The 15,000-nt window shown below is 39.6% G+C and overlaps 1 protein-coding gene across 9 annotated transcripts in view; it reads right to left on the bottom strand.

The window, feature by feature from the left end:
• The window catches only part of LOC138000021 (VWFA and cache domain-containing protein 1-like), a 30,228-nt gene that overhangs the window by 12,931 nt on the left and 2,297 nt on the right, over positions 1 to 15,000 (bottom strand). For 2 of the 9 annotated variants that reach the window (XM_068846133.1, XM_068846128.1), the window contains exons 2-13: positions 11,694 to 12,389; positions 10,596 to 10,743; positions 10,194 to 10,320; positions 9,985 to 10,055; positions 8,588 to 8,689; positions 7,462 to 7,837; positions 6,493 to 6,641; positions 4,464 to 4,619; positions 3,727 to 3,861; positions 1,908 to 2,031; positions 1,052 to 1,154; positions 589 to 672 (exon numbers count right to left, since the gene is read on the bottom strand). In XM_068846133.1, the coding sequence (XP_068702234.1) occupies positions 589 to 672; positions 1,052 to 1,154; positions 1,908 to 2,031; positions 3,727 to 3,861; positions 4,464 to 4,619; positions 6,493 to 6,641; positions 7,462 to 7,837; positions 8,588 to 8,689; positions 9,985 to 10,055; positions 10,194 to 10,320; positions 10,596 to 10,743; positions 11,694 to 12,328 (2,210 nt within the window). In that variant the 5' untranslated portion in view covers positions 12,329 to 12,389. Of the gene's footprint in view, positions 1 to 588; positions 673 to 1,051; positions 1,155 to 1,907; positions 2,032 to 3,726; positions 3,862 to 4,463; positions 4,620 to 6,492; positions 6,642 to 7,461; positions 7,838 to 8,587; positions 8,690 to 9,984; positions 10,056 to 10,193; positions 10,321 to 10,595; positions 10,744 to 11,693; positions 12,390 to 13,160; positions 13,641 to 13,835; positions 14,158 to 14,187; positions 14,330 to 15,000 lie in introns of those variants that run through there. The other 7 variants (XM_068846136.1, XM_068846131.1, XM_068846130.1 and 4 more) reach the window with 7 other exon arrangements.

Raw genomic sequence — 15,000 nt, 5'->3', positions numbered from 1 at the left:
AATAAATTAAAACAATTAAAACAATATGTAAATCAATCAATTTATGGTAGATGGTGCAATGTGCTCGTGGTAAGCTAACTATGTATCGAAAAGACAACTACAAAAATCCCAGTCAATATTCGAGAATGCGACTTCCGTAGAACCGGTCTGCACATTGAGGCGGAGTCACTTAGGACTCCTTACATGAGTGTTGTTGTGGAGGACTGAAATTCACATCCGCGTGGGATTTTTCAGTTGTCCTTTTGACCTTTTCCAAGTCACTACTTTACCAAGTTCTACTTATATTTCATCAGTTAGGTTTTGCTTGTTCGAAAAATAGATAGCGCTATTCACGGTATTGATCATCAATGATTGAAGAGGATTAGAGCCACTGGATAGCTGGCCTGACTTATTCATGAGAGATATTTCGACTGAAATCAGGAGAACAAACTCTAAAAGCATAAGTTCAGGAAGCGCTCTTAGGCGGCCAATTTTATTAACCTTCTCAACCCACATCACTTGATACCAAGAATGTTTTACCCCTTAGAAATCAACGGTAACACAGTTTTTGGAAGTAATTTCATCTTTCGTCGACAGTACTATACTCACCAAGGCTGGAGTGTATGAGAATAAGTCTTTTGAAACCGAAATCCAGGATATGTTCTTAAAACACCTTTTTGGGTTCCAACAAACCTAGTGAAGAGACGAAAGGTACGTTTTTCTTGCAGGATACACCGCTGAAAAACTGGTACGGATTTCTTGGAAAGCGTATGGTAAAACCTAGCAGAAAAGAACCTTCGCTGCTGCCGGAGAATTTCTGCTGTTCGCCATCGATACTGACTGAGGTCAAATTGCACGTTTGTATTTTTCTACATGCATTTGATTTTGGCTTTAACCAATAAGATTAACGTTCGTCAAAATCCGTCCAAATGAATCGGAATACAGTGTAAAAATTATACCCAATGCCTCACCCCTTCTTCCTCATCCCCATCACCACCACCCCTACCCCCTGCCGTTAACACGCATGTGAAAACAAGGAAGTAAGGATGAATGAAGCGCAAAGTATCCTTACCTCCACTGAACCAAGTCTGGATTAAGGAGATCCGCTCTCTGCCAAATGTCCTCCAAAATGGACGTCAGCTTCACCTCTGCACGGATAGCCTCACTTAGACCTGCTGTATCATTTTAAAAAAAGACGTGTTAAGAAAGCTAATCATAAAAACTACAATTTCCTCGATTGTGATTGGTTTGAAAACTCCTGTTTTCCACTAATTCACTTGCCAAGTTGTTATCGGATACTTCAATAAGCCAATCACATTCAAAGTTTTAGTTTAAATCAACCAATCACAACTTTGGTTTCAATCACCGTAGAAACAGTGTACAGACTCCTAAATTGGGGCTTTCGTTCTTTCTTTCTTTCTTTCTTTCCTTCTTTCTTTCTTTCTTTCTTTCTTTCTTTCTTTCTTTCTTTCTTTCAGAGCGACATTAAACACTCTACGTATACACCTCCTTTGTCAGTCTTTTAATGTAAATTTTCCCTTTCCTTCGTAACTTGGCTCTTCTTCTTTTCTCAGTAATTGTACTGTTTATGATTATTGGTTACTCGTGATAAACAAATCCAGTCGTCCGATTTTTTTATATAATTGTTTTTTTTGTTTTTTTTTTTTGAGGAGAGGGGAAAACCAGAGTACCCAGAGAAAAACCACTCAGTGCAGAGTAGAGAACAAATAAACGCAACCCACATATGACGCCGGATCTGGGAATCGAACCCGGGCTACATTGGTGGGAGGCGAATGCTCTGACACCACTGCGCCATCCCTGCTCCCCACATGAGAGGGCATGGTGACCCCCTTGACTTAGTCGGTGATTCTAGTTTTGTATGTTAATTGATGTGTGCTGTCTAATATCTAAAGAAAATAAGCTATAACCTTTGTACTTTCTCTGGCGCTGAAAAGTTTCGGCATTAAAGAACTGCTGAATATCTTGAAGGTCTATGAGCGACTCCGAAGAGAAAATATATGTATTGGGATCCCAAAATGCATCTGAGGCAATCTGAAATTCAAACCAAAGCGTGTTTTAAACTTTCTAAGAAATTGTTCAGTGACAAATACATTAACAAAGCACTAGTTCGGTGCTACCGTTTTGAAGGAAGACAAATCATTCTCAACTTATATTTTACAGATACTAGGAAGTCTTAAAACCTCTCATTTTAGTCAACCGGGTTATTAAGAGGCATTATTATATGGCTCTGTCTCATAAGGACTGGGAGCTACCAAATTCACGAATTTGATTGGCTGAAATCTATATTGACTGCGGTCTAGATTTTCCCATCAAGACCGGCATCTAGACCGGTATAATGTTTTGAGGTGAAAGAGTTGCAAACTAAAATGCAAGAATATTGAGTATTTTCCTCTACCAATATTTATTTATGGAAGTGTCAAAAAGCATGATGACAAAAAAAGGGAAGGGGGGACGTGACGAGCAAACTTTGGCAGAGTTAAGTTCAGCTCATCCCCCCTCATCGCCGTTCGCAAGCAAAATGTCAGTTACAAACCAGTTTCATTAAACGAATTAAATAGCTTTTGTTTGCTACATAATAATTTCTATTTATGATATAGATACTGATGAAATACCAGGATTTTACTTCATATCTTCACCGCGCGCACTGAACTTTTATCTTTCACACGTGAGAATATATGTGTTGTCATGGTAACGAACACGATTAACCAATAAAACGCGAGCTTCCTCGTCATCGTAAGATACTTTTGTGCTTTAATATAATTCTTCTCTGCTACATTAACATTTTTATGGCAAAATTTTACATTATCATGATTTATTTTTCATAACTTTCATATCTTGTTTCATTTTACACAATATGCGTGTTTTAGGGGTTGGTGACCACTTTTTCATCATTTCGATTATGAGTAAAACAAGTTGTTTTAAATCTAGACATTTTATCAATATCTATATAATAAATAGAACATTACATGCCCGCTTGGGGAAGCGAATTTTATCTTCTCGTGCTGAAAGTATCTCTCACTCGTTCGCTTCGCTCACTCGTGAGATATACTTTCAGCACTCGAAGACAAAATTCGTATCCCCGCGCGGCCATGTAATATCCTCTATATAATAGTAATTGCTATATAATAATTTCGTGTGTACAGACCTCACTGAGTTTGGTCTGTACTCACGACCTCGGTCACGATTCTCCCATACAGACCCCCTGCTCGGTTAATAAGAGCTAAGTACTATTTGTTAATTGTTGCAGGTAACTATTGGAAATTCATTTGGCAAAAACCAACATAACTTAGCTGTGGTGGGAAGAGAACAAGACTCAAAAACACTGCTTGTTTCCCTTCGAATGTAGGGTGTTGGACTTTTCCGATGATGTTTAATATGAACCTTGCCAAATGCGCGAAACTTGAGTGAAGGGACAATTCCTTGACAAATTGTAAAGAAATTATTGCAAGGGAACGGAGTTGAAGACTAAAACAAAACAGCAATGTTGCTTATATAGTTTCGTGTATCTTTTCCTTAGTTTTGGACTGTGGCAATCCTAAGTACTGGCCACTTATCTCTGCAGGATTTACTGAAAATAACCTGAAAAAAAATGCCCATGGTTCATGAACTTTTGGCAATTTGAAAGTCAAATAAATAATAGGCAAAATATCTAGGATTTTCACACACACACACACAGGTAAATGTGTCGGTACTATTTGACCATATTGTATATATCTCTAAGGCTACCTTCACTGTTGACGATGTCGGAGAAATAAGGGCGTTTTTCCACCTGCAGATGTCCCTTGGTTTGGACACCTTTGCATTCCAAGATAAATCCAGCCGATGATAGAATGACTCAGCCAGCTGTGAAGATGATGTGAACTAAAAGCAGAATTGTGAAACACTTCTTAACAAAGAAACTGTGTTTAAGTGCTCCATTCCTCACACCACCTTTACTTTTGTAACGAAAAAGGCCAAGTCTAATTTGTCAAACAATGACTAATTCGGGGAGATTCTAAATTTAGATTATCACAGATATGAGACTAAAACAAATTAGGCTTGAACGAGAACCAAATCCATGGCCGTTCAATTGCTCAGAAGTATTCGCTCTCTGGGAGCTGATTAAATGCAAATTCGATTTTGTTTTCCCGAAGGAGTTTAAAGTACGACGAAGAATCATATCCGTCCGGCCCGCTCGTGTCGTTGAGTGCTGTGACTGGTCCATTAGTTCACTTGCTACATCTCAATTTTTCATAAACTATTGGATACTTGTGGCTCCTACGCGATTTAGATTCACGAATCATTTTCTTTTCTCTCTAGTATACGAAAGTGATTAAATGGTGCTACAAATTTAAAAATTGGGGTCGACACAAATTTTTCGATGAAGGCACCAGCAAGGGTCTAGGGCTGGGGTTAGGGTTAAGCTAACCCTAACAAAATGAAGAGGGTCCAGTAACGTAAACAATTAACATTTAAATACTTACTGATTTCAGGTCTGTTCTCAGAGATTGATCATTAGCCAATACACATACAATGTAATAATCGCTTTCTCCGACCGGAGTCCACATGTATGTTGCATTGGTTTTGAGCATGCGCGTTCCATCAGTCGGATTATTACCGAGGGGCTGTGGAAAACTTGCCTGTGGGCAAAACCAAGATGATTAAGAAATTATACGCATTGTTAACGTCGTGGTACAGTAATTCCTAAAATAAATTTAAACATTTTCTAGCACAATTCTGCAGAAGGAAAAACTCAAAGATGTTTACCTGCAAGTAAACATAAAATTATGAGCTAATCGGCTGATCACTGCATAACCGTTTCACCTTTTTGATACGTGCATGAACCAAGGACCAAAAAGTTTATTTATGTTCGTTTTTTTTTCTTTCTTTTTAGGCATGTAACCACAATTTTAACCTCCAGTTATAGTTACCAAGAGGCTACGGGTAGCCTACACATTGTTGGAAGGATTTTCAGCCGACTCCCTTTAAGTTCACAGTATTTCAGTGGGTTTTTTTATGTTACAGTATCTTGGTATCGTTTCTACTGTTTACGGTTTTCTCTTTTCTGTTTCCGTTTAAACTCAAGTATACGTAATCAGACCGGAACCCACGTTTTCTGGGAAAATGGAGTCGATTATCCCAGAGTCTCTCCGGGCGCTCACCCGCTGATCAAGAAGCCCGAGGACTCTGGGTACGAGATTGGCCCGCTCACGGAGCTAGTCATGTAATAAAACCGGATAACACAAAAACTCGTTTCCGGTCACGCACACAATTCTTTAATACCTATTTTCCCCATAAATCTGTCACGTCGTTTAGTGGTCATCGCGATTGACTCTGAAGAGTACCTCTAAGAGAAAGAGAAAGTTTGCGCATGCGCAGCCAGAGCACGACCCGAACAAACAAAAAAAGTTCAAAGTCCAAAAACGGAGACAATCCTATACTTTGCTCCTTGAACAAAGTAATAAAATCTTCACAAGTACATGTTCTTAAAGGATACGGTGACTGAAAACCCGAAATATTTCTCATATTGGAATAAAAACATTACATCTACGTCTACATCTACATGTTCCAGTACCCGGCAAAGTCCCTTTTTCACTTATGGCTGTTTCTGCTTTGGTGGCCTCTTACACGATAAACCATTTAAGAGAAATCACGCCGAGCTGGCCACTTCTGCAAGAGAGAACACGACAGCCACAACAACGGGGACTCCATCCCCTGCTCTCCTAGTATAGTGTGTGGGTTCCCTAACGGCCCAGTTTCAGTGGTACTTTCGAGGAATTTGAAGCATTTAGAGTAAGTTTTACATCGAGTTTTGAATGCCAAAAATGCACACATGTGCTTCGTTGGTTAGTTTTGTAAAATGTAAATATGGTGTCTACTGAAGCTTCACTTATCGGGAGACAAATTGGTTTGCCACTCTCTCGTTTTACAACCTGTGGCTAACCTGTTGGTTACCTGTCGGAGGTCTCTCGGTCGAGTGTCGGCCGACAATTGGCTGACTGCCGGTGGAAGGGAGCTGTTCTTCACAATTATCGAACTTGTAAACATAGAAGATATTTGTAAGATGGGGCGTACGGTTTATAGTCCTTATCCGAGAAGACTTGAAAGTCTAACCATTTACAGATGAAATTACAAACAAGGAAGCACTTTTTCCTCAGTTATTTTAAAATCCCGAGTTTCGAATATTCGACCTCCCGCATGACAGCACGATGCTCAACCAACTGAGCCACCGGTGCGAGTTGGCAAATCGTTCATCCTGTCACATTGTTGATAAATTGACCAGCTTGGGCAATAAACCCTTACTGATTGACGATAGCTTCAACCCAAACAGTTCAAACATATAAGCAGTATAAGGTTCGGGCATATTGTCTGGAAAGGCTCATGCAACCTTGGACGGTCATCTGTCAATGGAGTAACTGTATTCTGAATTGAGAGATATTAACCGTTAGGCTGATCTTTGGATATATATAATGAAGATCACTACTGAAAAAAATATCGAGAGCGCTGATTTACCTCAAAGATCCGCTTGCCTGATCTACCAGATGTGATGTCGATAATGACGTCAGATGGTAGTGAAGGTTCAAACAGCGACAATGGTAAAAAGGATCGGCTACTTGTGACGTCAGAAGGACCAGGTATAGAAGGATGCAGAACAGCACGCCCTGAAATACCCATTAAATACTTAACAATTTTGCATTTTTTGCGTGTATTTCAAGATGAGAACTCTTTAGTAGTGCATGTAACCCAGTGGAATCTATTAAACAAGTCAATTGTTGGTTTTGGTAAGGAAGGAGAAAACCGTGGTACCCGAACTGCCGAAGTGAAATCTTCCTTGGAGATGATAGGAAGACTGAAACACCGGATATGACGCTGAGTCGAAAGCGAGCGTTTTTCCTGCCACTAATTCCATAAAATTGTCCGTTGCCTATTAACCACTAGGGAAGCATGCGCACGAGACAAGAAGGTTGCCAGTGAAGGTAAAGATCTAAAAACCATTAACCCTACTTGGACCGTGATCTGCACGGCTGCTTAATAATAGAGAACAAACGGACGCTGCCCTGAAACTGCATGTACAAAGGGATATGAAGGATATCAAACAACAAAAATGCACTTTGACATAAACATTTGATTTAGGTAAACACCGTAGAAATAGTGTATGACAAATGTGCCAATTTGTATTCTAAGAAAAATACTTGAAAGGCTGTAGTGGTGTCAGTTATGGTAGTGATGGTAAGCGAAAATAGCAAATACAGTACTTGTAATAGTTTGTCTAAACAGATTCCCTTCTTCCTCGATTGTTGCTAATAACAATGGGAAATGGGAATTTTCCAGGCCAATAATAAACCTCTCTTATTTTCTCCATGTAGCTGGATTTTATCATTGATTTTCTGACAAAGGGAAAGCATTACCACCGTCAAGTTGACCTGACATGACTACACCTGAACAATGAATACAGCTCAACACGCAAATAAAGTCATTAACCTTCGTTGTCTACTAGTATGGCATACGCGAGAGAAGCAGAAGAAAGCTGAAGGGCCTCTTTGAAAAGTCGCTGAATTGGCAAATCCACTGCTACCACACCGGTAAAAGATCCATTCCGAATTACAGCTAAGGACATAGACACCATGAGACCAAGCCTCGAGTCCATGAAAGGCAGTGAAAGCCTGGGTTTCCGCTCTAATGACGAATTGATTGATGTGTAGTAGCTTCCCATTAAGCGCTTTAATGCACCCCCAGTTTGATCCTTTATTTGCTGGAAGACGCCACCATTTTTGTTCGCAATTTTTTGTAGTCTTCGGAGACTCTTCGATTTCAATATTCCACCAAGAGCGTAGGTATTGACTTGGACAGAAAAGGTCTGCAAATGGTTAAGTGGTACGTAGTTAGGTTTCTTAAAAGGCCCAATTCACTTCCAGGCGACAACTCATGGTCAACCTCACCTTCGAATTCCTTCCAAACAAAAATTCATTTCACCGACAACTGAAACCCATGTTTTCTTAATTCAAGTGGGGGGTTCCCATGCTCACAACAATTTTTTTGGAGAGTCTAATTAATGCTCTTTTCATTCTCTACGTTTTTCTACTTGTCAGAGATACATAAGCCGGACAAGTTACCATACGATGATAGCAGTATAGGTCTTAGCCAATCGTAGCCCACACTTTGTTGTTAAATGATTTCAGGGACCGACTGATTTTAATGCGTCGTCGCCAAAACAAAGTGGTGGACACATTATCAATGCATCGCGATCCAACTGCAATTGATTCCTGGCTATGTTTCTCTATCGTGGCATCTTTCAAAGATGAGGCATAACAAATCCTTTTCGCTTATTATGTGCCATCAACCATGTGTCATCACAGCCTTTTCTAATCACTTTACATATTGCACAGTGTATGTACATTGGTTGACGCGTGAATGATATATACATTCTTAACTGTCCACTCCCCATAGGGGCTTTTCAGAGACAATGAAACGAAGTCAATGAAACAACAGAACAGAACTACAACTTTAGGAATCCCAACTGGCCGTGGGCAAGCCAAATATGGCTATTTACAAGCGTAGCCGAAAAGTTGAATCAGGGACAACCAGGATTAAAGTATAAATATTTTACCATCAGGGATTGACCTCTTCGTATCTCTCTGTAAATGCCGGCTTCGGAATCAGTTGGAGCACCATCAGTCAGGAACAAGATGATGTTGCTCCTTTCAGATGTCTGAAATGAAAAATTAATTGAGAGTCAAAAGGAATGATGGAGTTTTATTAATTTTTTTTCTCAAAGTAAATATGACAAATTGGAGCCCAACGAGTGAAAGACTTCAAATTCGTGTGAGGAGGATAAATTCGTGCATTGTCTGCCAGATATTTTTGTTTTTAACTTAAGAGACGAAGTTGAGGGGTTTATTCAACATTAGGGGGTTTAATTAATTTGCGGGAGGCGCGGTGGCCTAAAGGTTAGTGTGCTCGACTCCGAAGCGAATGGTCCCTGATGGGCCACTGATGGGCCACTTGGCTCGTATGCAGACTTTACCTACCTTACCTAGTTAATTTTGCTCGGGCAAAGTGTGGTTCAGTATCAATGGTGGAAAAGTTTCTATTGTCCAGTGGTAACTGAAGATGAGGTTGAAGAGCAGCTTGCAAAGCAAAGAAGCTTATTTTCCTATAGTAAACCTAGTCAAACCGCCAATATATAGATACATTTAGAGCGGAGTTCCCGAATCATTTTTTCCAGATATTTTTAGAAATAGTTTATTGCTTACCATACGACCAATCCGGCCAGCTCATTACCATCAGTCTATTTTCCCGTGCTCTTTCTAGCTTTTTCGCCGTATTTCGTCGCCATTATTCAGCTTGTTTTCTCTTCTTTCCCCGTTGCCAGACATATTTAAAAAATACTTAGCTTGTTTTTTGGTTGTCTTCAAATTTTGCCCTTGTTTTATTAAAACGCAGTGTCAAGTGCACTACGCTGTCCATGCAACTTGCCTCCAAAAGAGGCGGGTTCCAGCACCTGCAACTTCCCGTCAAAAAAGCGGGTTCCAAAAGTGTGAAATTTCGCGTATTGGGTTACACGAAATGATGAACGTACAGAAGGACGGTCGAACGATGACGTCGTAACTAAAAATCGATGGATACCATATTGTCTTAACTACGGCGTGCGGAGCTCCACTAAAATTGTGTTTGGCACACAATCAAGCGGACACCTACATACACAAAGTTGGTCCTTTCCATACTGAAATGGGAATATATCACCTTTCCTACTTGTAGCATTCCTTTCCCATTTATTCCCTGGCTTATCAATGGGATAAAATGCAGTGAAATCTGAGTTTGACGAAGTGACAAGGGATCGACAGAATCCCGGCTTGTTTTAACTGTGAATGGGATGAAAATCATCTTATACCATAGTTTCGTAGGTCCTAAGGAGATTTGAATTATATGACGACCGGCTCTTTTTAGGCTTCTCTAAAATACTGGTCTATTTTCTGGTACTCTTCATTTTGAAACAGACCTTACCCTTTGCCGAGTTGTTACATTATGTAACATCTTAAATGCTTGCCTGAAAGCGGGGATATAATTCGTTGCTCCTGGAAGAGGAAAAAACATACAACCCATTATATCTTCTGTAATAGAAACAGGAATTGAGATACCGTACAGTGGGAACTGAAGGTCTCTGTATATATTCGTCACTGTTTAACCAGTTCCAAAGAAGAAGTCTAACCTACCAAACGCTCTAATCTCCCGTACCCAATCTTTAAGTATCTCCAAATTCGCGGGAATTCCTGCTGCCACAGTAGAGCCGAAACAACCTGAAGGCGTATTAACAAGGGTCGAGAATACAACAATACCAACCTAACGACAAAAATGAAACGGATTTTTAACTGAATCAATGAAAGATTAATGTGACGTAATTCGTTAGTTTATTCATGCATCTTGTAACAAAACAAGCTTTTGTATGCTACAAGTTTCCTTGAAACACTTCACAACTGATCAATAATGATTGAGTTAGCAAGGAGACGATATTAGAACAGAAATTCCAGGATATCGCTCAACGCGCAAGACGCTCTTCACGAGCAATGTTACATTTCCCTAAAGTATATTATATTAATTATTCACTTAACACTTGCATTGTCTTGTGGTGAGAGTGTGTCCAGCACAGTTATTGCTGCATCTTTAGCTAATTCCATTCTCCGTAATCTCCTCATAGAAGCACTTCGGTCAATAATTATGACAACATTCTTCTTGACAGGAGATGCAGTTTCGACGTACCAGGATCTGTGTCAAACATAAAATGCAGTTAACATTTACCTCACAAGCTGTAGACAGATTAAAATCAAAATTCGTCGATTGGTGTTCCACATGTTGCTATATCAAAGCTCAATAAACCGGAACACCCAACAAATGACGTAAACAGACGATATAATTAGACAAAAAGGAAAGCGAAAGCCTCCGCACGGGCAAAATGAACTGAAGACAAAGAAACGGGAAGTAAAATGATCTAGTGTCAACGCTGATAACAAAGGGTAGAGACACGACGACAAAAGATAAGTTAATGTAATGGCGCATCAAAAAGGAAGATGATTAAATTTACTAAGAATCACTGATTGAAGAAGATCGTTAGCTGCTAGGGTTAAGGTTAGTGTGAAGTAACACTTAACTGAAGAAAATGAACAACGGATAGACAGTGACACCAGATAGCATTCCGCTATCCGTTCTGAGCACGCCCACTTCTAAAAGTGTTGGCTTTCAAACCTTATGCGTCCCTAATACTTCAAGACAGGGACGGCGGAGCCTATTTTGTGTTGACCGAAGATGGGGGGACTAACAAGCAAGCGCCGGAGAAAACGTTGAAATCTTGAAGCTCCGAAATGCTACTTTCAGCATTCTCGACGAGATATAAAAAAGAAACAAACAAACAAACGTGGATCAACCGCAAAATGACAAATGCTTTCCTTCTATTTGTTACTTGATACATTTATCCCAGCCTTTCGTATATTCCGGCCTTAAATCTGTTTGTCTTGATGCTTTGCTCATTTTGTTTTGTTTTTCCTTCTGTTGGTATTCTTTTTTTTATGTTTAATGTTTTTTTAAAAAATTATTTCTATTTTTATATTTATTTTTAAATTTTTATTTTTGGCTTGAAAATTGGAAAGGACCACCCCCCAGCTCCACCGTCCCTGGAAGAGAGGCGGGAGAGGCAAGGGTACCGAATGCATTTAACTTACTTGAATCGCGGATCCAAGTTCGAAGCGTTTCCTTCACAATGGCGTTTATTTGATGGATACTGCAAATATTCTCCATTAATAGATCCATAATACTGCCATGAAACGAGGACAGACTTGTTAAAGTTTTCCCGAAAACCATTCAACAGTTCACTATTGAAACGTAAATCGTCTTGCGAGCCTTGGTAGGATTCACTAATTGTGCAACCTTTCCAAAGATTAACAAACGACTGAAGACGATCGTGGAAGACAGTCAAGGAAGAAGGTTCATTTCCTTGACAGCAGCAACTCACATTTGAAAGCTGATATTTTGATGAAATATGCTGCAAGTTCTCATTCAGGTTTTGTAAAAACGTAATGACGGTGTTCAAGCGGTCTCTCGCAGGCTTAGTAATATTTTCAAGCAATTGTTTACCATAATTATCCTGATAAACACAAGGAAGAGAGTCATAAACAGTGTGTAGGTAGTCAAATCCAGTATTTTTCACAAATGCTTCCTGAAAACTGTCAGCTAATTGACTCGCGAGATTCGCTTGGGTTCCTGTCCATTGAGCAAGAAGCAACGAAAATGATACTGTGTAAGGACCCAGGACGATGAAACTAATGAGAAATGGTCGTCGTCTTGATGATGCGTCCATTACCACTCCCTTATCGACTGACACTCAACAGGATTATCTTCCACTAAAACCTTTGAAAAATCTAAGAGAATATATGGAAACCATTACAGTGCGACGCGCCTTATCGTGGCCACCTAACAAAGTTTCTTACAAATTATCCGCCGATAAGGGTGTGCGAATTTGATTGACAGTCACCCCTCCTTGCAAAGTTCGCACGGTTGTAAGTTAAACACCGTTGAAAAGGTTGTTTAGTTGACGTATTTACACGTAATTGTCAAATGTGAAAGTTTGTTGGGTGGCCACGGTAAGGCGCGTTGCACTGTAACAGTATTTGCAAATCAATAACAAGCACACAGGATACCTCCACCTTAGATAGCGGTCAACGTTCGGACCTTTGTGGCAAGGTGGAGGTAGCGAAGGAGAAAGTGGCCAATATATTTCCAGAATACATTTTTCCTTCAACTGGTTCCTTTCTAAAACAACAAATAAAGCAAGTGAACATAATCCACTTTTCGGTAACACCCATCTTTGGGAACATTTAAACTTCTATATTAATTTAGTATAAACACACAGGTGATTATACAAAATCGCGCGCTCTCATTGGCTCGCTATCTCGGATTATCAGCCGATAGATAATCACCTCGACGGACAAATAATCACCTCGACGGATAATCACTTCGCCTTCGGCGAATAATTGTTAAATACTTACTACCAAGTATGACAGCCGATTGTGTCATGAAATGCATACACCTGTACCGGGGAGTTTTTAAGTGTATGTTTAAAAGCAATCTTGTTTTTGGATACCCTGTATATATCAAGGGAGCGGCTTAAAAATAAGTGAAGTTAAGATTACCTTGCGCCATGTTTGATCCAGTTGAAAACTAGTTTTGACTCCATTTTTAGAGTGATGAAATTGAACAAGTGTCACCATGCTGACACGTAGCCATCTATCAACTAGATGAAACGTAATTCTTTTCTTCAATGTGCTTTGAGGACTTTCTACATGAATGAATCACACCTCTCTGGATATTTATTTCAGAAAGAATAATTGAAATTTGTCCCTTTAAGTGATAGTTGTTTTTTTCAATGTACTCAAAATTTGCCAAGGAGATTGTTTTCGTTGTCAGCTACTAGAAACCCTTTGAAAAGAGTGAGTGACATCAGACTGAATAAAGGGCTTTGACCCATTTGAAACACAAACACAATGGTTTTCCGCCCTTGTCACGTAGGCAAAGACCGTGAATTACAGTGAATTTGTCCACAATTTTACCGTATGAAAAGTCTTCTTAGCCTTCAAGTGAATCGGACATTTACCTCAGCTCTGAGAATTTCCACGTTTTAATGATCTATGCGATTGCGTGGGCATTAAGTACTTGTCAGCTTAAGGGCTTTCTTCCTGGATTATCTGAAGCCATAACCGGTTAGAGCACGCGATGGTCATGTGACGATTTCTGGGTATATAATTGTAACAATAGTTGAGGTCACACTTTTGCCCGAGGGAACATCGTTTTACCTAGGGAAATTTTACCTGAGTACACCCGAGGTAAGTTTATCTCGGGTTTCATTTTCCCCAGGTAAAAAGGTCACACCGAAGAAAATCACATCTAGGTTTACAAGGATTTTTTCGCTTTTCCATTTTTCTTCGATTTGGACCGGTTTCTTCTAGTTTCTTTTCTGCTTTGTGCTTTACTGCTTTTTTCGGCGGATCTTCTCGGGTTTTTGCTTGCGTGGCTTTGTCATCATCCGCTTCTTCTCCATCAGAATTGGAACTTCTGGCACTTGTTATAAACCGCCGGATTAATAAAGGTAAAAAAAAGGTAAAATCTTGCCTAAATCCAGCCAAATGAAACGTGTACTGATTGCAAATAATTTATACTTACACGTTCGATCTGAACCAGGCCATCTTCTTCCTTTGATACACGCACACATGAGACAAAAGCGACAAAGAAATTGCACTTCGATGTGTTTCAAGTAAAACGTGACACGATTAAATAAAATCTATCATCAGTTTGCCGACGAGCATCTATTGGCTAACTACCTCGGGATTTCAGTTTACCCCTTCAAAACATGTAGGGTAACTGTCAAGGGGAATTCTATTGTTCTCTTGACATATTCAAGCTTCGATGGAAAAAAATTTCCCTAGGTAATCTACCTGGGGAAAATCGGTCACACTTATAAATATAAGTTTCCCTAGGTAAAACTGTCAACAAGTCAAGTTTACCTAGGGCAAAAGTGCGTAGTGTGACCACAGCTAATATGTATCTGTTTTTTACTATTGTTTCATTTATTTTTATTTTCAGTTTCGTTTTTTGCGGAGTAGTTAACCACCATCAGCTACTTAATCAAATCTCTATTTGAACAACTCTCTTTACGAGGGCCTCTGTAGAACGAGTTTATTTTAAAAAAAAAAAGGGAACGTTCCAAGCCCAAAAAAACCGAATCCAGACCAAAGAAAAAAATAACGGGATAAAATTAGGAACTTAGAAGAGACAACGACAAAGTCGGCCTCCAAGCAACACAGTGTGTTCCTATCAACAGTCGTGTTGACTTGCGACAATTCCACCACGTGAGTGTCCCACTCGGAAATTAAACACAATTGATCTTTTAGCGAGAAAATTGAAAATTTAGTCGTGTGCTCACGCCCTCTTGCACTGAAAGTTCTCGTCGATGTTGAAAGGAAAACAGTGAAGAAA

This window comes from Montipora foliosa, chromosome 4 (assembly GCF_036669935.1).
Source record: "Montipora foliosa isolate CH-2021 chromosome 4, ASM3666993v2, whole genome shotgun sequence".
NCBI lineage: Eukaryota > Metazoa > Cnidaria > Anthozoa > Scleractinia > Acroporidae > Montipora > Montipora foliosa.
The sequence above is the reverse complement of the archived record's forward strand: the minus strand, read 5'-3'. Positions and strand labels throughout refer to the sequence as shown.